Source organism: Punctularia strigosozonata, assembly GCF_000264995.1.
Source record: "Punctularia strigosozonata HHB-11173 SS5 unplaced genomic scaffold PUNSTscaffold_10, whole genome shotgun sequence".
In the NCBI taxonomy this organism is placed as follows: Eukaryota; Fungi; Basidiomycota; class Agaricomycetes; order Corticiales; family Punctulariaceae; genus Punctularia; species Punctularia strigosozonata.
Genome location: NW_006767442.1, coordinates 1,328,964 through 1,352,254, shown reverse-complemented (window position 1 = coordinate 1,352,254; position 23,291 = coordinate 1,328,964). Strand labels below are relative to the sequence as shown.

General features: G+C 55.4%; 8 protein-coding genes across 8 annotated transcripts; 7 read left to right on the top strand and 1 right to left on the bottom strand.

The window, feature by feature from the left end:
• Positions 1 to 85: 85 nt before the first annotated feature.
• PUNSTDRAFT_90578 (thymidylate synthase) lies at positions 86 to 1,161 on the top strand. Its single transcript, XM_007386259.1, has 2 exons — positions 86 to 614; positions 668 to 1,161. Exons 1-2 carry the CDS (start codon positions 122 to 124, stop codon positions 1,072 to 1,074), a joined length of 900 nt encoding a protein of 299 aa, XP_007386321.1. The 5' UTR covers positions 86 to 121; the 3' UTR covers positions 1,075 to 1,161.
• Positions 1,162 to 2,731: 1,570 nt separating this feature from the next.
• Positions 2,732 to 4,831, top strand: PUNSTDRAFT_115308 (MFS general substrate transporter; the record flags this gene model as incomplete). Its single annotated transcript, XM_007386258.1, has 16 exons — positions 2,732 to 2,748; positions 2,805 to 2,848; positions 2,906 to 2,936; positions 2,986 to 3,019; positions 3,073 to 3,112; positions 3,170 to 3,249; positions 3,301 to 3,349; positions 3,409 to 3,480; positions 3,531 to 3,607; positions 3,666 to 3,733; positions 3,862 to 3,920; positions 3,992 to 4,122; positions 4,254 to 4,303; positions 4,364 to 4,428; positions 4,519 to 4,587; positions 4,650 to 4,831. 16 exons carry the CDS (start codon positions 2,732 to 2,734, stop codon positions 4,829 to 4,831), a joined length of 1,068 nt encoding a protein of 355 aa, XP_007386320.1.
• A 1,422-nt stretch (positions 4,832 to 6,253) lies between these two features.
• Positions 6,254 to 8,759, top strand: PUNSTDRAFT_105992 (glucoamylase; the record flags this gene model as incomplete). Its single annotated transcript, XM_007386257.1, has 13 exons — positions 6,254 to 6,416; positions 6,475 to 6,493; positions 6,556 to 6,582; positions 6,634 to 6,739; positions 6,795 to 6,886; positions 6,946 to 6,977; positions 7,031 to 7,175; positions 7,233 to 7,668; positions 7,732 to 8,217; positions 8,273 to 8,366; positions 8,436 to 8,457; positions 8,510 to 8,615; positions 8,683 to 8,759. The coding sequence occupies 13 exons, from the start codon at positions 6,254 to 6,256 to the stop codon at positions 8,698 to 8,700; spliced, it is 1,746 nt and encodes a 581-aa protein (XP_007386319.1). The 3' UTR covers positions 8,701 to 8,759.
• A 324-nt stretch (positions 8,760 to 9,083) lies between these two features.
• PUNSTDRAFT_105989 (beta-lactamase/transpeptidase-like protein) lies at positions 9,084 to 11,602 on the top strand. The gene is made up of 7 exons (XM_007386256.1): positions 9,084 to 9,467; positions 9,536 to 9,771; positions 9,834 to 9,942; positions 9,995 to 10,243; positions 10,300 to 10,488; positions 10,540 to 10,706; positions 10,760 to 11,602. The coding sequence occupies exons 1-7, from the start codon at positions 9,222 to 9,224 to the stop codon at positions 11,334 to 11,336; spliced, it is 1,773 nt and encodes a 590-aa protein (XP_007386318.1). The 5' UTR covers positions 9,084 to 9,221; the 3' UTR covers positions 11,337 to 11,602.
• Positions 11,603 to 11,943: 341 nt separating this feature from the next.
• On the top strand, positions 11,944 to 14,231 carry PUNSTDRAFT_54200 (beta-lactamase/transpeptidase-like protein). Its single transcript, XM_007386255.1, has 7 exons — positions 11,944 to 12,271; positions 12,343 to 12,578; positions 12,640 to 12,748; positions 12,815 to 13,063; positions 13,126 to 13,314; positions 13,366 to 13,532; positions 13,590 to 14,231. The coding sequence occupies exons 1-7, from the start codon at positions 12,023 to 12,025 to the stop codon at positions 14,158 to 14,160; spliced, it is 1,770 nt and encodes a 589-aa protein (XP_007386317.1). The 5' UTR covers positions 11,944 to 12,022; the 3' UTR covers positions 14,161 to 14,231.
• Positions 14,232 to 16,801: 2,570 nt separating this feature from the next.
• PUNSTDRAFT_127430 (beta-lactamase/transpeptidase-like protein) lies at positions 16,802 to 19,090 on the top strand (the record flags this gene model as incomplete). Its single annotated transcript, XM_007386254.1, has 7 exons — positions 16,802 to 17,059; positions 17,133 to 17,368; positions 17,431 to 17,539; positions 17,599 to 17,847; positions 17,905 to 18,093; positions 18,144 to 18,310; positions 18,362 to 19,090. The coding sequence occupies 7 exons, from the start codon at positions 16,802 to 16,804 to the stop codon at positions 18,930 to 18,932; spliced, it is 1,779 nt and encodes a 592-aa protein (XP_007386316.1). The 3' UTR covers positions 18,933 to 19,090.
• Positions 19,091 to 19,417: 327 nt separating this feature from the next.
• PUNSTDRAFT_105984 (beta-lactamase/transpeptidase-like protein) lies at positions 19,418 to 21,666 on the top strand (the record flags this gene model as incomplete). Its single annotated transcript, XM_007386253.1, has 7 exons — positions 19,418 to 19,681; positions 19,777 to 20,005; positions 20,067 to 20,152; positions 20,215 to 20,466; positions 20,519 to 20,707; positions 20,763 to 20,929; positions 20,988 to 21,666. 7 exons carry the CDS (start codon positions 19,418 to 19,420, stop codon positions 21,544 to 21,546), a joined length of 1,746 nt encoding a protein of 581 aa, XP_007386315.1. The 3' UTR covers positions 21,547 to 21,666.
• Positions 21,618 to 22,831, bottom strand: PUNSTDRAFT_115304 (uncharacterized protein; the record flags this gene model as incomplete). The annotated part of the gene is made up of 2 exons (XM_007386252.1): positions 21,618 to 22,335; positions 22,509 to 22,831. 2 exons carry the CDS (start codon positions 22,829 to 22,831, stop codon positions 21,618 to 21,620), a joined length of 1,041 nt encoding a protein of 346 aa, XP_007386314.1.
• Positions 22,832 to 23,291: the final 460 nt, after the last annotated feature.

Genomic DNA, 23,291 nt, shown 5'->3' with positions numbered 1-23,291 from the left:
CGCGTTCAAACGGCCTGACTCATATGCATTACGCGTTGGGACCTTCACCGTTCACGCGTTTTCGTGGCCTCATCTTCCCCCTCCTCCTCTTTCTCCTCCTCACAGTTCCCCTCCCTGCGCCATGTCGAAAGCACACGAAGAGTATCAGTATCTGGATCTTATTCGACGCGTCATCGCGACTGGGGAGTCCCGAGCCGACCGTACCGGCACTGGCACCCTTTCCATCTTCGCGCCGAATCCGCTTCGTTTCTCTCTCGCCTACAACACTCTACCTCTCCTGACCACGAAACGAACTTTCTTACGTGGCATACTTCTCGAACTTCTTTGGTTTATACGGGGCTCGACCGACTCGAAGCTGCTCTCGGAGAAGGGCGTGAAGATATGGGATGGTAACGGGAGCAAGGAGTTTTTGGAGAAACGTGGCTTGGGCCATCGGCGAGAAGGAGACCTGGGTCCCGTATACGGGTTCCAATGGAGGCACTTTGGTGCCGAGTACACCGACTGCGATAAGGACTATACCGGGGAGGGCGTCGACCAGCTGAAGGAATGTATACGCAAAATCAAGGAGGATCCCACAGATCGCCGGATTATCCTAAGCGCGTGGAATCCGAGGGGTACGTGCCGTTCCTCCATGCGTGTTTATCCAAGTCTAACGCGCTGGATATAGACATCCCGCAAATGGCGTTACCTCCCTGTCACATGATGTGCCAATTCTACGTGCACCTCCCTTCCGCGCCTTCCGAGAAACCGAGATTGTCCTGTCTCATGTACCAGCGCTCTGCCGACCTCGGCCTCGGCATTCCGTTCAACATCGCGTCCTACGCCCTCCTTACGCATATGGTCGCGCAAGTCACAGGGACCGAAGCGCACGAATTGATCATCCAGCTCGGCGACGCGCACGTTTACAAGGACCACGTTGAGGCGTTGCAGAAGCAGCTCGAGCGCGAGCCACGCGCGTTCCCGAAGTTGAAATGGAAGAGGGAGGTGAACGACATCGATGAGTTCGTGGCGGAGGACCTCGAGGTGGTAGGGTACGATCCCCATCCTAGTATCGCGATGAAGATGAGTGTTTGATCGCGCTTGTCATGTGTCTGGTGGGTGATCTATGGATGTACTAGATGTGTTGTACGTTATCGCTGTGATATTGAGTTTTAATCTGCCAAGCCACCTTCATGGACTCCGCGTTCCCTTGGCCCACGTGCTCCGTGGTGGCGTAGCTAGATGGTACCTGCTTATGATACTGACGCTCGTTCACCTGTATAAGCATCCTGTCCCAGGACGTTTGTGGGTAGCAGCGGGTGGTAGTGAGAAAGCGGCGTCAGGAGCGTACTTAGGTGAGCGTTCCATCTCACCATTTCATATATTTGAGCCTGCTCTTGATGTCATGAGACAGATCCACTATCAAAGGAGCGGCTGCTGATCCGGCACCGCACGCTTAGGGCAGCCGGATTGGGGGCTTGAGAAGACGTCTGGTGGCGTAGCATACGTTTCGTATTCGCTAGGTGCAACCAGAGGTCTCGCTACGTGGATGACCGAGGTTCTTGGTCAGTTATTTGCATCTGACGCGAGCAAACTATCATATTATTTCCCCTCAGAGCTCGCGTCTTATCCACATCGACGGGCGTCGTAATGCAGAGCCGCAAAATGTACACCATTTCCCACGCTATAAGAAGCTCGCTGCGGACGGGCAGGAAGCTAAAGGCAGGTCACAAGGCCGTCTTCTTTTGTTTACCCCGCACGGATGCCCTGCTCGTTACGGACCCCGCAGGGCGTATCCAAGCCTCGTGCTCGATACGCTGTGAGAAGTGCGCGCCCATGGTCTATATAGATTCAAGAGTGGGGCTCTTTCAGAGGTCGTCACTCTCCCTCGCCAAGAGAGAGTCATTCTGTTCTATTCACCTGGAGGTACATCTGCTGACAGGGTCTGGCGACAGTATCTGAGTCTATTTGCTTACTTTGGAGGCCTCTGTCATGTCTGAGAGCAAGAACGAGGAGAAGCCATCGGTCGAATATGTAGAGGAGGCTTCTCCGGAGAAAGCGATGGAAGATGTCGTGGTGCCCGTTTTGTCCGCTGAGGAGGAGCGGAGATTATGGAGGAAGATCGATATGAGGCTCATGCCCATGCTGAGCTTGATGTATCTCATGTCGTTCTTGGACAGAGGTGCGTGTATATGAGCACGTTCCTACATATTCATCGCTGAGACGTACGTACTTGTGTTAGGGAACATCGGTGGGGCAGGTCATATGCCGATGACGTGTATACTGAACGCTGCCTAGGCAACGCGAAGCTACAGGGCTTGACGGACCAGTTGAACCTTACTGGCGACAAGTACAACATCGCGTTGGTATGTTTCAAGTACACCATAATATGTCAGTTGACTTCGATCTGAGAACACGCAATCACAGACTATGTACTTCGTGGTAAGACCGATCATTACCCCATTGGCGCATGGTTGTAAATATTCGCTTCTAGCCATATTGCCTATGCGAATGCCCAGCCAAGTAAGTCTTTTGTGTATCGATTTTCGCCCAATGTATGAACTCACGTGGAATAGTTTGGTTTTGAAGAAGTTTAGACCGTCGAGATGGCTTCCAGGGATTACGGTATGCGTTCTTGGTATTCCATGTACCAGGCACCACACTCATCCTCCTATCAGATGGTGTGGGGTGTAATCATGTACGTGCCTATACCTTGCATGAAGTCCAACGTTAACGTTTCGGTAGGACCCTAATGGGATTAGTACGGAAGTACGTGACTGCCTTGCAATACGACTCTACAGATCGTCTTATGTCTTCGTATCTAGCTATCCTGAACTTGTCGGTGTTAGAATCTGCCTTGGAATAGCCGGTACGTATGTGTCACGTCTTGGTGATGCTCTTGATGACGAGTGGTTGAATTTGCTAGAGGCTGGATTGTTCCCAGGTGTCGTCTACTAGTGAGATTCATCTCCTCATATAACGTATGTTGTTGACAACTCCCTGTAGTCTTTCCATATGGTATCCACGGCACTATTTGCAGGTGGTCTCTCTCTCTCAATCACCCAACTCGGGTATCTGATCTACTAAACTTAGTTCCGCATTGGATTGTTCTTCGGCGCGGCCACAGTCGCCGGTTTGTCGCACAATTCGATGCACCCAAGTGTTCGGACTGAAGATTTGACTGTGTCAGGTGCCTTCTCGGGTCTTCTCGCTTTCGGTATCAGCTTCATGAGTGGCACGGACGGTAAACTTGGCTGGTCCTGGATCTTCGTGGGTGTGGATCCAACGTTGCGACCACAATTAATAATACTATTCATGCAGATCATCGAGGGCTTGGCGACCGTTGTGGTTGGCTTCATCTCGATATTCGGTAGGTATATACATACACCCCTCTCGGATGTGCCTAAGGGATGCGATGATGTCTCTCAGTGCTGGTGGACTTCCCCGATACCGCGAAATTCCTTACACCCGAGGAGCGTGCATGGGTAATCCAGCGCAAGAGTGAGTCGGAAGGTTCTTATGATGACGGGCGACCGTAACGCACGACATAGAATACGACAACTCTTCCGTGGGCGAAGAGGAGCATTTCGCCTTCCGTCACATCATCGACGCTTTCACGGACTGGCAGGTCAGCTCGTCAGCCGTGATGATGGCCGTGCGTCGGTCAACTCATCGCCTTCGCTTAGGTTTGGATGCACATATTGGTGTATTTATCTATCATAACGCCCCTCTACGGCATATCTCTCTTCTTGCCGTGAGTGCGAGACGCGCTCTACGTACCGCGTGCAGTACTGAAGCGCATCGCAGTTCCATCATCAACGGGTATAACTTCCTCGGTTCGTACCCGAGTAAGGTCTCCACTCACATACGTCTTTTCTCCAGCTTCGGGTTCACGACGGCAATCAGCCAGCTCCTCACCGTGCCGCCGTACGTCTTTGCGAGTAAGTCACCGAGGACACACACGCTCCCGATACTTCCGCATCTGACGGCTTCGCACTGTGTTTTCGTGTAGCGATCGTGCTCATCATCTTCGCCGTCTGGTCCGATCGCATCAAGATGCGCTATCCGTTTATTTTGGCCGGACTGGTGATGTGTCTTATCGGGTTTTCCATAAACATCAGTGATGTCCCTATCGGCGTTAAGGTGGGGTTCAACCGTCTGTTCCATAGAGAAATTGCTCAAAGTGATCGTTCGTCCCAGTATTTTGGCACGGTAAGAGCGATCGGTACTGCTGCTATGTCGAACGCCGCCACCTGATGGATAAACATATCCAGTTCCTGGTCGTGGCGGGATCGTACGCCGCATTCCCCGGCGTGGTTGCTTGGTGAGTGACCGTCGGTGTTCGTGTCTAAGGTGCAATCCCCCATGCTTGTCAAACCCTCAGGCTCGGCAACAACCTCGCGGGCCAGTACAAGCGAGGTGTGGGCATGGCTGCGCACATTGGCATCGGTGAGTCGTAGCGACTGTCTTCCATTCCCGAGGGAGGTACCGATGCAATCCCGCCGAATGCTGACCGCCTTGACAACCGGTGTCTCAAAGGCAACTTCGGGGGCGCCTTCGCGTCGAATATCTACAGGACTAAAGACGCACCGCGTTACATCGTTGGGCGTAAGTCTTCTTTACTCACTACAATCTTCACAAAGACCATGCTTATGCACTGGACTATACAGATGCTATCGAACTCATGTTCGTCGGCATTGGGTTCATTGCGCTGCCTATCGTCGTGATTCTGTACAAGCGAATCAATAGTAAGAGGGAGAGGCTCATGAACGGGGATGGAAAGCCCACGTTCAGCGAGCAAGAGTTGAGGAAGATGGGCGACAGAGCGCCTGACTTCCGGTATACGATTTGAGAGGGCGGCTATGGTTTATTGTTGTATCATTAGTGTGTTGTATACAGCTCTCGTACGTGAGTGTCATGTCATGATCTGCTCGTGACAAGTCGCAAACATAGCGCTCTTTCTGCGTACTTCGTTGCCGCCCGGCAAAGCCGCCATTCGTTGGTTAGTACAGGGAACTTGAGCCGGGGAAGTATGGGAATGGGATCGATGCAACTGGTCCCATCTAGGAGGGTGAAACGCGCATATCATGGGGTGGTAGATGTGGAGTTGAATAGCGCTCGCACGGGGTAAGCGACCGAGCAAGAAATCTGATTAGAATTGAACATTCGAATTGAACATTCAATCCTGTGTACGGACCCCGCCAGCGAGGTACAACCGATACCACACTTTGGTGCTTTTGGACCAAAAAGGCAAGAGATCGGGACGATACCGCCTAACGTCGGGCCAAAGGTGCACAAGCGGGCGGGTTCTTGACGCGCACGATTTACGCCCCGACGCTCCCGACGCTCCCCGACGCGGTCGTGCTGGTGAGAAGCAGGTCGACTTTTGAGATGCAACGCACGTTTTCGTCAGCCTTGACATCAGCTTTTGATCAGTGACCACGAGATCCGGAACACGGGTGGCCCCCGACAGCCCCCGACAGCCTCCGACGTTTCCTTCTCCAAATTCTTCGAAACCCAGGAACTCTCAGAGTCTCTCAATCATCGCAACAAAGAAGCCGCAACGCCGACTCGTGACGAGATCCCAGGAACACCCAGTCAAGGCGCGGTCGCCGCAGGCTTCCTCGCTTCGGTTCCGTGAAGATGGGGGTCAGCTGCAGAACCTGCGCATGGCCGGTCTCAAAAAATAGACACAGGATGCTCGACTGTGGAGCTCGGGCAAAACTCGTCCAAGTAAACCGAAGAGCTCGGTGAGGGCGCTGTCAACGTTTGAGGCTGGACGTCGAGGAAGATGGCAAAGAGTCGCTGTCGGTCGATTTCTGGGCGGGACCGCAATCACGTGAAAACGCGCCTCTTTCCCTTTGACCATCATCTCGATGCGCGTTCGCCCTCTCGAATGCGCGGAGGTTCGGAACCAATATTCTAACAATCCCTGCCCGCCGGAAATTTGACTGGGTCGCATGGTCGTCGCGTGTCGAGAGATGGACTGCGTCATTCTCCCATCCGTCTCCGTGATCGACGCGCCAACTGTCGTGCGACGGGCGTGAGCAACGAAGGCTGGCAGGCAGAAAGACAACTGGTCATCCGGTCATGGATCTGCCATCTTGGCGTTCTGATCAACCCGCGACTGCCTTGTCTGGACGAAGGAGGTGATTATTACTGGTATTGCAGCGATACTCCTCGGTTGCCTGCCGCTCGTCTTTTTCCGTATATAAGGATAGCTACAAAGGCCAATTTGATCCACCGCATTCCTACCCGGTAGTCATCTAGCGAAATGCGTACCTTCGTCGTCTTGTCCGTCATCCTCGCCTCGGTCTCAAGCGCTTTGGCGCAGACCGCCTCGGCCGCTGCCTATGTTGTCACAGAGTCGCCGATCGCCAAGGCCGGTCTGCTCGCCAACATCGGCCCCAGCGGATCCAAGTCTTCAGGTGCAAAAGGTGCGCGTCGACGCATTCTGAGGAAGGCGGCCAACCCTAACGAGGTCTTCATTTGCAGCTGGCATCGTCATCGCTTCGTCAGTTCTGGCGGGTTTCTCATCGTGGGCGAAGTCGTTACTGATAGCTCTCCACGTTGCAGCCCTTCTACTACCAATCCCGACTACCTGTGAACAACATTTTTTGCGAGATCGCAGTTGCCGCTGACGACTTCGCTCAGGTACACCTGGACTCGTGACTCCTCGTTGGTCTTCAAGGCGATCATTGACCAGTACACTACGGGCCTCGACACCAGTCTCCGCGGCTTGATCGACGACTTCTTCACCGTGTGTTTTAGCCCCGATGCTACTCTATATCCGTTTATCAAGGAAATTCGTTTAGGCCGAGTCGACCCTGCAGCAGGTCTCCAACCCCTCTGGAACCGTCTCTACTGGCGGTCTGGGCGAGCCCAAGTTCAATATCGACGAGACTGCGTGAGTCGCGCTGTGATTCAGAGATTTCCGAGGGCGACGTCACTGACGGCTGTATGTAGCTTTACCGGCGCTTGGGGTCGTCCCCAGCGAGGTTTGTCTCATGTTGTGTGCTTCGCACACAAGATATTCATTTCATGCGTGCAGATGGCCCGGCTCTTCGTGCCACCGCTCTGATCACGTACGCCAACTACCTGTACGGATCCGGCAACACTACCTTCGTCACCAACACGCTCTGGCCCGTCATCAAGCTTGACCTCGACTACATCGCGAACAACTGGAACCAGACTACGTGAGCACCATACGCTTTCTATCTTCCTCGTATGGTGCTAAACACGCGACATTCTAGTTTCGATCTCTGGGAGGAGGTTAGCTCTTCGTCGTTCTTCACCACTGCCGTGCAGCACCGTTCGATGCGCGAGGGTGCGGCTCTCGCCACCAAGCTCGGTGTGACTGCTTTGGCTTCGACCTACACTTCGGCCGCCGACAGCTTGCTGTGCTTCCTGCAGTCGTACTGGAACCCCACTGGCGGCTACATCACTGCTAACACCGGCGGAGGACGCAGCGGCAAGGATGCCAACACGGTCCTCACGTCCATCCACACCTTCGACCCCGCTGCCGGCTGCGACGCCGTCACCTTCCAGCCGTGCTCGGATAAGGCGCTTGCCAACCTCAAGGTCTACGTCGACTCGTTCCGCAGCATCTACAGCATCAACTCCGGCATCGCCTCCAACGCCGCCGTCGCCACCGGTCGTTACCCTGAGGACTCGTACTACAACGGCAACGTGGGCCATTTTTCATACATTCTTTGTGAATCAGCGCTCAACCCAAACTTCTGATCCTTTCAGCCCTGGTACCTGACCACCCTCGCCGTCGCCGAGCAGCTCTACGACGCGCTCATCGTCTGGAACGCTCAGGGCTCGCTCACCGTCACCGCGACCTCGCTCCCCTTCTTCCAGCAATTTTCGTCATCTGTCACCGCCGGCACCTACGCGAGCTCCTCCACGACCTTCGCCACACTTACCACCTCCATCAAGACCTTCGCCGACGGATTCGTCGCCATCGTCGCCAAATACACCCCGTCCGGCGGAGGACTCTCGGAGCAATACGACAAGGCCACTGGCGCGCAGCTGTCCGCCGCGGATCTGACCTGGTCGTATGCCGCCGCGCTCACCGCGTTCGAGGCGCGCAGCGGCACGACGTTCGCGTCGTGGGGCGCTGCTGGCCTTACTACTTCCTGCTCGGCTGGTACTAGCACCGGCTCTGGCTCCGGCAGCGGCGCGGACACCGTCACCGTCAACTTCCAGGAGACCGCTACTACCACCTTCGGCGAGGTACGATTCGGGACAAAAAAAATTCGACCAGTAGTAGCTGATGCATGTTTTCCAGAACATCTACCTCGTCGGTTCTATCTCGGAGCTCGGAAACTGGGACCCCAACAGCGCCATCGCCCTGAGTGCGGCCAACTACCCCAACTGGCAAGGTACGGTTTCATCTTTTCTCCGTTGTGGGGCCTTGTGCTGACAGATGACCGGGTTCCTTTTCCTTTTAGTCTCCGTCGCGCTCCCTCCCTCGTGAGTACCCTATCCGGACTTCACAGTTTCATCTATCCTAACTGTGCTGCAGGACCGCCATTCAGTACAAGTACATCCGGATCTTCAACGGCGCCGTGACCTGGGAAAGCGACCCGAACAGGAGCCTCACTACGCCCGCCAGTGGATCGGCCAACGAGGTGTGTTCTTTCAGCGGGTGCTTCTCGCTCGATCCGCGCGCTCTGACAAGCACCACCATCATCACAGAATGACACTTGGCGCTGAGCTGTGACCCGGTTCGCGTCGGAGTGTGCGACCGGCTGACCGGTCATGACTTCGCGCCCCTACAAAAATGAAATCGATACCCTCCCTAGACACTCACTTACGTTGAACTCCGTCCGTTCGCCGAGAAACACCCGTACTGTTGTAGCAACTGCCTCGTTGTATGTACCTGAACAACCTAGTGCCGATCTAGAGTCGTGTGTTCTCTGCACCTTCTTCCTGCGCTTCCGGGGATTGAAGTTCCAATTCAACGCCGCCAACAATACGTAGCAACCTAACTTCCTCCCTGGTACGCTCTCGGCCCGGGCCGAGCACGAACGAACATTCCCACGCTAGCATTTGCTTCCACCCCCGCTTCGACAGACGTCCGGCGCGCAATGCAGCTGCGCAAACGGCGCGATGGGTCATGATGATTTGACTGCCGGGGCGGAACGAATACAGCTCTGTGGCCTGAGGCAGGATACTTCAAGAGCGTGCTGGCCGGCTTCTCCTCAGCAAGATTCTCCAGACTTAGCCCGACACGGATGTCAGCAGCGAAGGAAGGACTCAAGAGTTGTGCTACGCCCGATCAAGGTGCTTTCGCGCCGCAGGAGCCTATGAAGAGCGACGCCGCGCCGGTTGTCGACGCGGCCTTCAAGTCGTTCGTAGAAGGCATTCTCGCACACGACGCTATACCTGGCCTCTCCGTCGCCGTGGTGTGCCCGGACGGCGGGATCGAGCTCGGGGCCTGGGGTGTTCGAACGGAAGAGGGTGACCCCTTCGAAACCGATGTAAGTTCCCCTTCGATCTGATGCTTCCGGGTCCTTCGCTCATTCCATCCTTCGCGTACCTGTGATAGACCTTGGTAGCTGTCGCATCCGTGTCTAAGGCGTTCGTACCAGCCGCGATGGGTATCATGATAGACGACTTTGCAAAAGGGAAGAACGTTACGTCGCTCCCTCCCTCTATCGAGGTTCTGGACTGGGACACGAAGATCAAAGAGCTTTTGCCTGACGAGTGGGAGCTACAAGATCATTGTGCGACCGAAGGGATCAACTTGCGCGACATATTCGCCCATCATACTGGCCTGTCAGAGTACGTGGACGTCGCCCCCCTCGAGTATAATGGATTGCTTTAATCGCAGATGCTTTCGACAGTCATACGCACTCGCATGGTCGCGACGATATGCCTCAGGACATCATCGCTCGTTTCAAACATCTTCGGTCGACATCTGGAATTCGCCAGTCGTGGTTGTACAACAACATGGTATGCACCCCTCCGCAGTTGAAGAAGCAACTCATTTCACTTCTTCCTGTAGATGTACATGACGGGGACGTACATAATCTCGAAGTACTCTGGCATGACATATCAGGACTTCGTCGCCGATCGTATATTCAAGCCCCTCGGAATGAAAGACACCACATATTCACCTTCCCGAGCGGAAAGCACCGGCCGGTTCTCCCATTCCTGGACCAGATCCGGCCGACGTATCCCACACTTTATAGATGACCAGGTCGCGGAGCTCTGCGCGGGTGGCGGTGGTGTGATCACCACCTCCGCCGACATGGTGAGAGTTCAATGAGATCGATTCATGTATGGATTCTGACAAGGATTCATCGTAAGGCGCGATGGGTGCGAATGTGGTTACACCAAGGGGTGGATCCGGTCACGAACGAGACGGTGCTCCCGAAGTCTGTCTATGACGTCGCGATCGCGCCGGCTTCCATCGTCCGGGGTCTTCCTGGGTTCATACAAGTACCCATCATGAACTACGGTCTGGGATGGATCAGGAACTCGTTGGAAGGCTTAGATGTAGGTTATTCGTCGCCTGTTGAGCTTCCACGTCATTCAGTGCTGGCGCAGATGATATGGCACGCTGGCGCTATTCCGGGCGTATCAGCTCTCGCAGCATTCTTCCCGCAGGTCAAGGCCGGAGTAGTAGTCCTTGCAAATGCGGACAACACCACGTCGGCCACAGTGCGGGTTGGGATGCGTATCCTGAAGTCCGTACTCAAACAACCTCTCCAGGAGTAAGTCGATTTCCCCGCGCGCTCAAGATGTTTGATAGACGCATGCGCTCTAGTACCGAAGCTGGCGAACAAGGAGCTAGCCCTGCCGCTCACAGATCCGTGGGCGTGCCGCCTCCTGCTGCATCAAGCGCTCCGGCGATGGCGCCTTCTCTCGCACATCTCGCGGGTATTTACTCCGATCCCGGATACGGAACTTTAAACCTACGCGCCTCCGAGAGTGCTTCGCGCTACAGCGATGCTGTGATAGCTGATTTCGCGAGCGTGGATGCAGCGAAGGGGGATTCGGCGGGGCCGCAGCTCCTCGCCGCCTGGAACCGCGTGTTCTCGAGCCACGTCCGCTTTGTCCCGCGCGCCGATCGCGCAGACACGTTCGACGTCCGGTTCACGATGCTGTACCCGCGGGGGTACGGGGCGGACGCGACGCCGTTCGAGACGACGGCGCAGCTCGGGCCCGGCGCGCAGGCCACGGCCGAGTTTGTGATGGACGAGGAGGGCGAGGTGTTGGGATTCGGGATGTTTGGCGTGGCGGGAGGGAAGACGGAGAGGATGAGGACAGGGAAGACGGTGTGGGAGAGGGCGGACGTGTGGTTCGTGAGGGAGCGTGGGCCCCGGGTCGAAGCGCACGAGTAGCTGTAAGTGAATCCTTTCCGTCCCAGCGGCGCGATCGGACAAGGGGGATTGCGTGATCCGGTTGCAAAGAATGGCTTGGACTGCCAGAACAGGGCGAGCATATGCCCCACTGGGCAGCTTCAGTCCGACATGTTAGGGTTCGGGGCAGGTTCCTCGTGCATATCAACGCGCATGATCAGTTCCTTCGTGTCGAGAATGCATCATGCATCGAACCGTAATGCCACCAACGTGTCGTATGATCGAAGTGTATCCAGCAGGAGTACGCGGATCGCTTCAACAGTTTGGCAAACTCATTGTGAACGATCTGATTGAAATCGCGTTTACCGGTTTCGTGCGTTTGGTTCCGAGACCCTTCTCCACGAGTCAACGAGACCAAGGTCAGGTTGCGTACCAGCCGCCGTCTTGCCGCTATCCCATTGGGTAGGTCGGCCCGGGCCGCACGTCCGGATCCTCGATGGATGAGAACGTTCGCACGCTTCCCCCGCTTCCTCCCCGCGTTACTAGCGCGCGCGCCCGCGGTCAGGCTACCACGGCGCGTTCTGCAATGCAGGCTTGTCATGGTGATTTGACGACCCGGGGCGAAGCCCTGGACCCCAGACTACTTCAAGAACTGACCTCCACGTCGCTTTCTCGACAGCGAGCCTCCTTGGAGACTGGATCTAGGGCCGGTCACTACTACTGCTACGATGTATCCGCCTAAAGGTCGCGCAGGCTGGGTTTTGCTCTGGAGCATAATCGTGAGCGCCAACACGACGCAGAAGCCGCTGAATGACTATGCGCCCGTCCTCGACTCCGCATTTGGGACGTTCGTGGAAGGAGTTCTGGCGAGCGATACCATCCCTGGCATTTCGATGGCCGTTATTCGTCCGGATGGCGGTGTTGAGCTTGGAGGCTGGGGCATCCGTACAGAAGCAGGCGATCCTTTTGAAGACACAGTAAGTCCCGGCCCAGACGTATTCCCGGATTGGCGCTCATGTGCCCCTGTATTCGCGAATTCTTGCGTTAGACTCTGACAGCTGTTGCGTCGGTGTCGAAGGCGTTCGTACCTGCCGCAATGGGTATCATGATGGATGATTTTGCGAAAGGGACGAACGTGACGGCGCTTCCTGCGTCTATCGAGGTCTTCGACTGGGATACCAAGCTCACAGCACTCTTGCCCGATGAGTGGGAGCTCGACGATCGGTGTGCGACCGACGGCGTCAATTTGCGCGACTTATTTGCCCATCACACCGGAATGCCCGAGTACGCTACTTGTGTTGCGTTTCCATGATGGGACGGTAGTCTGATCTGGTACCGTTGACAGCCATCCCCACTCTCACACCCGCAGTGAGACGCCCAAGGATATCATTGCTCGTATGAAGCATCTAAGGTCTACGTCGGGTATTCGGCACAGTTGGTTGTATAGCAATGTAGTGCGTTGATGGTACTGTTCGGCGTGCTGGATACTTCCGCTCACCATTTTTTACTTCCGAACCTAGATGTACATGACCGGAACGCACATCATCGCCAAGTACTCGGGAATGTCGTACGAGGACTTCGTCTCCGAGCGGATATTCAAGCCGCTCGGAATGAAGGACAGCACCTACTCGCCTTCGCAGGCAGAAAAGACGGGACGATTCTCGCAGTCCTTCACGAGCCATGGCCGGCGCATCCCGCGTCTGATCAACGACGAGATTGCAGACATTTGTGCAGGGGGAGGAGGCACGATCACTACCGCGGCGGACTTGGTGAGCGCACCCTTCATCGAGGGTCACGTTCCGATGCAGGAGCACTCACAACTTCCTGGCAGGCGCAATGGTTGCGTATGTTCCTCCATCAGGGAGTTAACCCCGATACGAACACCACGGTCTTGCCGAAGTCGGTCTACGATGCCGTGATCGCGCCGACTTCCATTGTTCCAGCTCTCCCTGGGTTCATGGAAGTGCCGGTGCTGAATTATGGCCTAGGCTGGCTCAGGAACTCGTACAGCGGCCTTGATGTTCGTAATTGATTATTGTTTGGTCCATCATTCCACTCATACGACATGCAGATGATATGGCACGCCGGTGCTATCCCGGGCGTGTCCGCGCTCGTGTCCTTCTTCCCTCAAATCAACGCCGGAGTCGTCATCCTCGCCAACGCCGACAGCAAGTCAACGTCGGCATTGCGCATCGGGGCCCGAGTAGTGAAAGCGATACTCAGGCAGCCGCTGGACGAGTAAGTTATCTCCGCCGTATCGCGGAGAAGCTGCGGTGCCTGACATGACGAATGAAGTGCTAAACAGGGAGACGCCACACCCGCTCAGAAGCCGAAGAAGGAGCCGACAGAGACAGAACGCACGCCGGTGACGGAATCTCTCGTACAGTTCGCAGGGAGATACACGGATCCGGGTTACGGAACGTTCGACCTCTGCGCGGCCGAGAGCGATTCTGACTACTGCGGCGCTGTCGCAGCGGACTTTGCGGTCGTGGACGCGGTTTCCAAGAACGCGTCTGATCGTGGGTCGCAGCTGCTCGGGGCCACCGACCGCGTATGGTCGGACCATATCCGTCTCGTTCCGCGTACTGGGAAACCCGGCAAGTTTAATGTGCACTTTACGAACCTGTACCCGCGCGGGTACGGTGCGGACGCAACGCCGTTCGAGACGGTCAACATGGGCAGGGGTCAGATCACGGCCGAGTTCGTGATAGACGAAGTCAAGGGGGAGGTCATTGGGTTTGGCTTGTTCGGGGCGACGGGAGGCGCGACAGAGCGGATGAGGACGGGGAAGACGGTGCAGGAAAGGGCAGACGCATGGTTCGTCAAGGAGCACAGGGATCGTGCAGTGGCGCACGAGGAGCTATAGACGGGACCACACGGCAAGGTCATAGTGCCCAAACGCTATGGTTGGACATCGGACATGAATAGCGACATATATACGGAGCGATCAAATGTAACGATAGCAGGGATAAATTCTTGGCTCATTTGTTGGTCAAATTAGATAGGAAGGGAGTGTGTATATTGAGGGCTCGGATGCGTGAAAAAAAACCGACATCGTCGGGAACAGTAACTCGGACGAACAAGCTGACGCGACAATATATGCTTAGGTAGAATACGCGATGCGGTGATGTTATAATGAATACTGAACAAGAGGAACGAGAGACGGGGCGAAGACGGGGCGAAAGCGGTCAGGATGAGGCCTGAGGCAGTCAATCCGCTGGGAATCCTGTTGATCCACCCAATCTGTAAGCCTGCCGTGCAGGAGAGGAATCCTTGGAATTCTGTAACAGAAACCAAGCATGCATCTCAGTGGAAGGAAAAGGAAAAACTGACTGCTACGGCTCATCGACAGCACTTGCTGTAATCATTCAGAGGGAATGTATGTTGCTGTTTATACATTGGAGGCATCGAAGCCTTTATGCGCGCTTTAACGGCATCCTTCCGGTCCAAGTCAATTTTGGAGAAGTAGTTATGAGTTCCAACGAGGTTCTGTCTTCATGTCGTGTTGTCGTTTTCCAGATGTTGTCCCAAAGATCTCTTATTCGAATCACAGGGCTGATTCAGGGGGCGCGTCTGGGTGCTCAAGCGGGTAAGGGTAGTTGTAGATGCACAAGTAGAGAAAAGAAAGATGTCTTGATGGTATTTTATCCTTTTAACTCAGAGTTAGATGCCGAAAGACGTGTAGGGCACGCGGTCGGTGGGTCTCTGTCTTCATGCAAAATGAATACCATATGCGGGTCGAACGACAGGAACGAAGCGCAACAATGCGACACCTCTCGTTTCAATGTGGGATTTCAGGCAGATCCGCAGAAATCAATTGTCGCTAGTGCAGCTGTGCAACTCCTGCAACGAGGTCAAACGAGGAAGAGATCTAGCCTGATTCGGACTCGGAGCAGCTCGGAGCGCCCCTCATTGACGCATCACGTGCATTATCTCTTTCTCTCTCTGTCCAGTGTCTTTTCCCTGCCACTGCCAGAATCGACACGACTCGTTGGCATCCGACCAAATGTGACTGTGCTCGCTTGAATCGCACCACGACTTTCAAGGACTATGACACACTTGTCGATGCATGGTTCTTACTTCGCAGGGGTCCGAGATTACGCGGTTTTGATCAATTGCTCGCGAAGTCGAGACTGAACTGGCGGTCCCCCTTGCTGACATGTTTGTATGATGCAACCAACGGTTTTTCTCGGTGGATGCCTCGACGGACGGATGCGACGTCAGGCCTGCGTTTTGTCGAGTCTTGTTCTGTGGTCGAGTACGCGCCTCCTCGTACTTATCGCGCTCGAGGTTGGACGGAAGGCATGTACTCGCTGCTCGAACCTTTGGAAAACGACTGGCTGGAGAACATTGCGGCAGCCGTACCGGTTGGTGAAGGTCAGCACACCCGACCTTTAGCTGTGAGGGATATCGCTGCGGCTGATCTGGTCAGTAGTCAAAGCACATATACATGGAGGTTCATGCTGAAATATGCGTCTAGTTTTGATCTTGCTCATCGTGCGTGTTCATGAACTGGGTATCTACCCGTACACGGATTATCATATTCCCACATCCATAATCGAGGCCGTCATCACAGCCTTGACCGTCTCAGGACGCTCCGCCACTTGCCGTTACTTCTCGATCGATCCATTTTGTTTGTGATTAGGGGATTTTGTTGACGACTTTCGCAGTCAGAAGCGCTGCACACCCTCGTCTTCGCTGTGTTCCAACTCGTCTACATCGCGTCCATATACTCGCAGGCCGTGCAAATCACAGTTTGCAGCGGCCGCTTCTTCGCTCCCCTTCCCTTTCTGAACGTATTATACTGGCCCGCGCCTTCCTTAGCGGCCGCTGCACGTCTTCTCTCTACAGTGGCGACGTCAGTCAGCCGCTATACCGAGCCTCCATGGCTTTCTTTAACGTTTGGGAAAGAACGCGAATCGTTGTGGCGTGGTTGCTTGTCACTCATTCCGGTCAGCGATTGTCCTAGAGGTACGCTCTACAATCGTTTGTCGTCCTCGTTGCGTCGTCCTTATGCTAGAACTAGATCGATACCTCCCGCACCGGGCTTGAGCGGGATCAAATCGGGGTAGCTCCACGAAGTATGGCCTACCAAACCCCGCACCGGAAACGATACGGCTCTTCGAAAGAAGTAACCTCAGCGCTCTGTTCACTAATGTACGCTCGCTGGAGGAAGCGTATCCGGTCACTCTCCTGTCACCCCCATATTCTATTCCTTCTCTAAGAGATGCTGACGCCTGAGTCGAGGCCAGCTATCGGAAAGCGCGTCAACCTGGCTTCCATTCAGCGTTATCCATGCGCGCGCCCCGCGGCGCACAACAACGGCCGCGTTCTTTCCCCGCGTCATGCGCACGCCACGCCGTCCAGAGACGAAGAGCGAAGAGATGGTTTTGGGGATTCGACTGTGGCTCATGGAGCTTGGTCGGGTCATGGCTCAACCTCTGGGATATTTAAAGTCGGCCTTTGCTCGCCTTCCAGCCCAGCACATCCTCGCCTACACTCATCAGATGTTCAGCTTCAGGAAGAAAACTGCAGGATGGACTCTCCTCTGTGCCGTCGCGGTCGCTCGTGCCGAATTCCGCTCGCAGCAACCCATGCAGGTCGGTTTTCCGGTGATCGATGACAATTTTGGGAAATATATCGAGGAAATGCTTGTGAACCACACTATCCACGGGCTCTCGGTGGGCATCGTCCGCCCGGACGGCGTTATCGAAACCGGTGGCTGGGGCGAGCGCACTGAAAGTGGTGATGCCTTCACCCCCGACGTAAGTTCGATGTCAATACGATCGGGGCCAACGATGCTAAAGCACCTTTTCCCGTTTACTTCTCTCTTCGCAGACTCTCATGGCTGTTGCCTCGGTGTCGAAAGCGTTCGTGTCGGCCTCGATGGGCATCCTGATGGATGACTTTGCCAAAGGGACGAACGTTACCTCGCTGCCACCGTCGATCGAGGTGTTCGACTTGGAAACGAAGATCGATGCGCTCCTGCCCGAGGACTGGGGGCTCGATAACGCATGCTCCGAAAACGGTACCAATGTGCGCGACCTGCTGTCCCATTCCACTGGACTTCCGGAGTAAGCTGCATATTCTCCCTCGTCATCGTAAGTATGCCGTTCTGAATTTACCTTTTCATTAGTCACTCCCAATCGCATTTCCGGGAGGAATCGCCCCCGGATATCGTCGCTCGTCTTCGCCATCTCAGGACGTCGACGGGACTTCGGCACTCCTGGTTGTACAGTAACATGGCACGTACAGTGCATGTGAATGCTGCTAAAATGCCCTTCCTAATTAACTCGTTCACTAGATGTACATGACCGGAACGCACATCATCAAGAAATACTCTGGAATGTCCTACGAGGATTTCGTTACCGAGCGCATATTCAAGCCGCTTGGGATGCAGGACAGCACCTACTCGCCGAAGAATGCGGAAGCAACAGGGAAGTTCTCGCAGTCTTTCGAGACCTCCGGCCGACGCATCCCCCACGCGATCGACGACCAGATTGCGCCCATCAGCGCCGGTGGCGGCGGTTGCATCACGAACGTGGCGGACCTGGTAAGCATTCGTCTCTTTATTACACGAAAGCCCGGACGCTCAGTCGAATCCGATCAGTCGCGATGGCTGCAAATGTTCTTGCACCAAGGAGTCGATCCGGTCACAAACAAGAGGATCCTCCCTCAGTCGACGTACGATGCCGTGACCTCGCCGGCGTCCATTATTCCAGCTCTCCCCGGATTCCAAATCGCCCCGGTCATGGTTTACGGTCTCGGCTGGATGAGGAACACGTTCTACGGAATGGATGTAGGTTCTTCATCGCTTTCAGAATTATTTTATACTGAGCTGTCACGAAGATGATATGGCATGCTGGTGCAATCCCAGGCGTATCGGCACTCGCTGCCCTTTTCCCCGAGATCAACACAGCTGTCGTCGTGCTCGCGAATGCTGACAACAAGTCTGACGCCACGATCGCGATAGGAGGGCAGATTATAACTTCGATAGTTGGGCAACTGACAGACGGGTACGTCCAACAATAGTCTCGCACTAGGGTTTCCTCATCAGTAAGCTCCAGGCAAACTGACCCTGAAGACAGCACCGCCTCTATGCCTATGCAGTCGCGGACGGCAGGACGCGCTCAGGCGATATCCCTCATGGATCTGGCGGGAACGTACTCCGATCCAGGCTATGGCACTTTCAACCTCTGTGCTCCGGGAAGCTCGTCGTCGTACTGTCACGATGTGATATCCAATTTCTCGACCGTCGACGGGTCGTTGGGGGACACGCCGCAGCTCCTCGCCGCCTCGGCTCGCGTATGGTCCAGCCACATCCGCTTCACCCAGCATTCCGACAACGAGAACGTGTTCGACGTCCGCTTCACGACCCTGTACCCGCAAGGCTACGGCAAGGACACATCGCCGTTCGAGATGATGAAACTCGGAGAGGGGATGACGACGGCCGAGTTTGTGCGGAATCTGCAGGGTCAGGTGATTGGATTCGGGCTGTTTGGGGTGGCAGGAGAGGTGACGAACAGGATGCGGGCGGGCGGGACGGTGCAGGAGCGGGCGGATGCGTGGATGGCGAAAGTGCCTGAGAGGCGCCGCCCTCACGCCAGCGCCGGAGGATCGTGCCAGTGTCGCGAGTGAGGGGAGGCAATTCAAAACGGACATCGATCGCAGTGCTCAGATACTCTTCGATGCGCACAACAATCGCACTTCTTGGCCAAAAACCCGGGACCGCTCGAAGTCCTGACTCCCTCTGTAATATCGTTTCAGTCGCTCTAGCCTTGTGAATCAATATTCCCATCCTGACAAAGTCAATATGCACGAAAATACGATATTGCGACGTAGCGTCAAGATCATCGATCACATTGGCACAGCGCAGTAAGGCTGAGAAGGCAACTGTCAGGAAGCGAAGGTTGTACGGCGGTGGCACGAAAGATTGAATTGTTGTCCCGGTTCGGTTCGTTCATGTTCGCTCCCACAATTTAGTCGCCAGAGCTGCGACTCTGCGGTTTTGACTCCAGCGTCCATACGGCGCAGGCTAAATACATTTGATAACGCACTATTTCCGCGGCTGGTGCTCGCTCAAATTGAGTTGCTCATACCACTCGTCGACTCGCGCACGCCGGATGCTTCACGTTGCTCGGTTTGCGCTGTTGCTGAGCGTGGTCCCTCACTTCGCCGGCGTGTATGGGACTACACAGCAGCCGCTTGTTCTCGATACTCCGAGCGAGAGCAAGATCATCGACGAGAGATTTGGTTCGTTCGTGCAGGAGGTTCTGGCTAATGAGACTATCTCTGGGATCTCAGTTGCTGTTGTGCGGCCCGATGGGGAAGTGGAGCTCGGTGCATGGGGCATTCGAACGGAGCAGGGCGATGATATGGAGCCCGATGTGAGTCTACGATGCTGGCGTTGAACGATGCAGTCTAATGGGTCCCCTTGCCCTGATCATCATAGACGTTATTCACTATCGCATCGTGCTCCAAGGCATTCCTTTCCGCATCTATGGGCATATTGATCGACGACTTTGCATCCGGGAGAAACGCGACAGCACTCCCGTCCTCCGTCAGATTATTCGACTGGGAAACAAAAGTGAAAGCTGTCTTGCCGGGCGAATGGGAACTCGAAGATGAGTGGGCGACGGAGAAGGCCAACATACGCGATATCCTGTCCCACGTCTCTGGTCTTCCGCGGTACGTTGGCGACGCTCGTAGGCGTTCGCAAGCAGGGCTGATATGATTGCTTGGTTTCCGGTCACGACTATTCCTATGGTCCAGAAGACACCACGAAGGACGTTGTTTCCCGACTGAAGGATCTCAGGGCCGCTTTCGAGCTCCGGCATACCTGGTCGTACAATAATCAAGTATGATCTCAGTCAACTTCCTTTGTTTACCCCAAACTCGTTGGTGCTGATTCCTTGTGCAGATGTATATGGTTGGCTCCTACATCATATCGAAGTACTCCGGCATGCCATACGAGCAGTTCGTCGTCGAACGCGTCTTCAAGCCGTTAAACATGAGCGACAGCATGTTCTCGCAGGACCAGGCTGCTAAGACCGGCCGCTTCTCCGACAGCTGGAACAAGTATGGGCGAAGGATCCCTAGGTGGTTCGAACGCAAGAAAATCGCGGAGCTTAGCGCCGGTGCCGGAGGTGTCATCACCACTGCGGCCGATCTGGTCTGTGAGGCTGCTATCCCTTGTGATCCGCCTCTTATCCGCGCTTCTCTAGTCACGCTGGTTACGCATGCTCATGAACGAGGGAGTTGACCCAGATACAAATGTCGTTGTCATACCGAAATCCGCCTTTGCAGCCGCAACAACGGCATCCGCGATCATAGACGGTTATACGAAAAGCAATGACCTCTCTATCCAAGGCTACGGCATGGGTTGGCTCAGGCACCACTACATGGGACGCGATGTTAGTTTCCTTCTCTATATCCCCCGATGATCACTAATCGAAAGAGATTCCGTAGCTCATCTGGCACTCGGGCGGTATCCCTGGGATATCGACGTTCGTTGGCTTCTTCCCTAACGATAACCTCGGTCTGGCGGTGCTCGCGAACGCAGACGAGAAATCGCTGGCGACCATGCGCGTGGCGACGGAGATATTGCAAGCTGCTTTGAAGGTTACTGCAGACGAGTGAGCACATCCTGATGTATGATCGGCTCCTGCAGCGTGCTCACGGACTATGGCGTAGACCGTTCCCCAAAGCTGCGCTCGATGTGCACCGAAGTCAGGGTCCTCGCAACGTTACTGTTGAAGCCTCATCCGAGGTCGAGACCGAGGGCATAGATCTCTCTATCTTCGCCGGGACATACACCAATGCTGGTTACGGATCCTTCACGCTCTGCGCCCCGAAGAGCTCTTCCCACTACTGCGATGAAGTCCACCAAGACTTTGAGTCGGTCGATGCCGCATCGCCGAACCCACCGCCGTCCTCGCAAAAGGCGAATCAATTGCTCGCCGCGTGGCCGCGGCTCTGGTCCAGCCATTTGCGTCTCGTTAGGCACGCGGACAGCAGCACCACGTTCAACATCACCATGGACGCACTATTCCCGCAAGGATATGGTGCAAACAAGACGGCGTTCGGGATGTGGGAGACGGAGAGCGATGCGACAGTGGAGTTCGTCGTGGACGAGACTGGGAGGGTGGAGGGGGCCGGGTTGATCGGCACGGTCGTCGGGAAGACTACGGACAGACAGAGGTGGGGCAAGAATGCACAAGAGAGGGCCGACGCTTGGTTCACAAGGGTATGACCGTTTGAACGTGGTAGTATCAAGCCTATGCATGTACGCATCCACATATCTACATCGCGCACGGGTCCCAGTTACGAGGGATCTACCGCCTGGTTCGCTTTCTGCGCGCGCCGCTTTTCAGCCCACTCTTTCGCTCGCGCTCGCCGGGCCTCTTTCACGGCCTCGTCTCCATCCTCGTTAGCCCTACCTGCCGGTTCATCCGGCTCTGATTTCCCCGCCACTGCCGCCGCGACGTCCTCGACCTCGCTCTCCTCATCGCTATCGCTCCCGTATCCTGCGAGGCCGCCCAAGTTGGGTTTCTGCACGGTCATTGCCATTTCCTTTTCCCTCTTTGCAGCGCCGGCCTGCGCCTTCGTGAGCGCCCAAGCCCGCTTCCACCGCCCTCTGAGGAAAGCAAAGCGCGGGTCCGCTCCGTGGTTGGCGAGTATCCTCATCTCGAGCTGCGCCGCGTTGGGCGAGCCGACGAGATGCCCCGCCGTGCGGTCCATCAGCTCCTTCTGGTGCGGCTCCGGCTCCTCGTCGCTCAGCCACCGTTCCTCGGGTTCTGCCTCTGGTTCGTCCTCGAGCAAGGCCCGCATGCGGGCAGCGTGGTTCTCCGCGAGGACGCGCCGCCGTTTCTCGCGGCGATAGTCCTCGATTTCGGAAGGCCCGAGGAAGAACGTGTCCTCGCTGTCCGACGGAAGGTCGTCCCAGCCGACGCGGGCGAGCACGTCGCTGGCTTCATGAGTCGGCGTAGTGGTTGTGCCATCATTCTCCGGCAAGGTGTCCAGAAGGAGGCGGGCATCGAACCTGTAGAAACATACTTCAGCGTGCCGTCTCAGGCAGACCCAAAACGAAGAAGTGGTCGTATCCTTGTCCGACGGGAAACTAGCGAATCATAACAAGCTGGTCCTCGTCATACAGCGAACCAGTTTACGCAGTCCTCCAGTAGTAAAACATCTGTCTTCATGATTGCAGCGTACCTATCTACCCATACAGCGTCTTGAACCCCGTCGTCCCCTTCTCCGTACTCATCCCACATATGCTGCTTCCTTTCATTGCCTTCGCCACCCCACCGTAGCAGTCCTTCTCCCGGTGCTGTCGCACCGTCGACCACCCGGAGTTCCAGCGCGGCGGCCGAGCTCCAAGCCTGCGGTCCTCGTACAATGTCCGCTTCATGGGCTTGAATGAAGAGGCAAGGGTCGAAGGCGTCCGATGTCCCCGGTTCGTTCCATGACGAATCGTTATCTCTACCGCGTCGACGGCCCGAATGCGACGGATGTTGCTTGCGCTTACGCCCAGGCATCCAGTACGACGAGATCGGTGAAGAATAGAGTAGTTGCAGAAAGCTAGATAGTAATGTGTAGCCCAGTGGCCACGTCTTTGTCTTTGCGTAGTAGCCCAGGCAGCTGGAGTGAGCTTGATCACGAGTTGAAGAGAAGAGCTTGATGAAGTTCGCGTCTCAGAGGCCGGGGCCTATGTGCTACACTAGAAGACAGCAGCGGTCCGTGGCTCTTGCTCTATGCATGTTACGACGATAGGGTAACAAGGTAATCATAGCTAAATAGAGACAGAACTGTAGATTTTACGATGTAGCCAGAGACGAACGAACGTGATGTGAGTACATAGGCACTGGTAATTGTGACGAGATCAGTGAACGTTTTCCTTCGGCGCACAACCGCGTGTGTTCACTGCCCGAAGGATGATACCCGTGACAGTGTGTTGGCAAAGACGCTGGAGTAAGCTCTCTGTCTTGATTAAGTATA

Coding starts and splice junctions, on each gene's coding strand:
- PUNSTDRAFT_90578 (XM_007386259.1), top strand. CDS start 122: ATGTCGAAAGCACACGAAGAGTATCAGTATCTGGATCTTATTCGACGC. Junction 615..667: donor AAGCGCGTGGAATCCGAGGG/GTACGTGCCGTT, acceptor CGCTGGATATAG/ACATCCCGCAAATGGCGTTA.
- PUNSTDRAFT_105989 (XM_007386256.1), top strand. CDS start 9,222: ATGTCAGCAGCGAAGGAAGGACTCAAGAGTTGTGCTACGCCCGATCAA. Junction 10,489..10,539: donor ACTCGTTGGAAGGCTTAGAT/GTAGGTTATTCG, acceptor GTGCTGGCGCAG/ATGATATGGCACGCTGGCGC. Junction 10,707..10,759: donor CTCAAACAACCTCTCCAGGA/GTAAGTCGATTT, acceptor CATGCGCTCTAG/TACCGAAGCTGGCGAACAAG.
- PUNSTDRAFT_54200 (XM_007386255.1), top strand. CDS start 12,023: ATGTATCCGCCTAAAGGTCGCGCAGGCTGGGTTTTGCTCTGGAGCATA. Junction 12,579..12,639: donor CATCACACCGGAATGCCCGA/GTACGCTACTTG, acceptor TACCGTTGACAG/CCATCCCCACTCTCACACCC. Junction 13,315..13,365: donor ACTCGTACAGCGGCCTTGAT/GTTCGTAATTGA, acceptor TACGACATGCAG/ATGATATGGCACGCCGGTGC.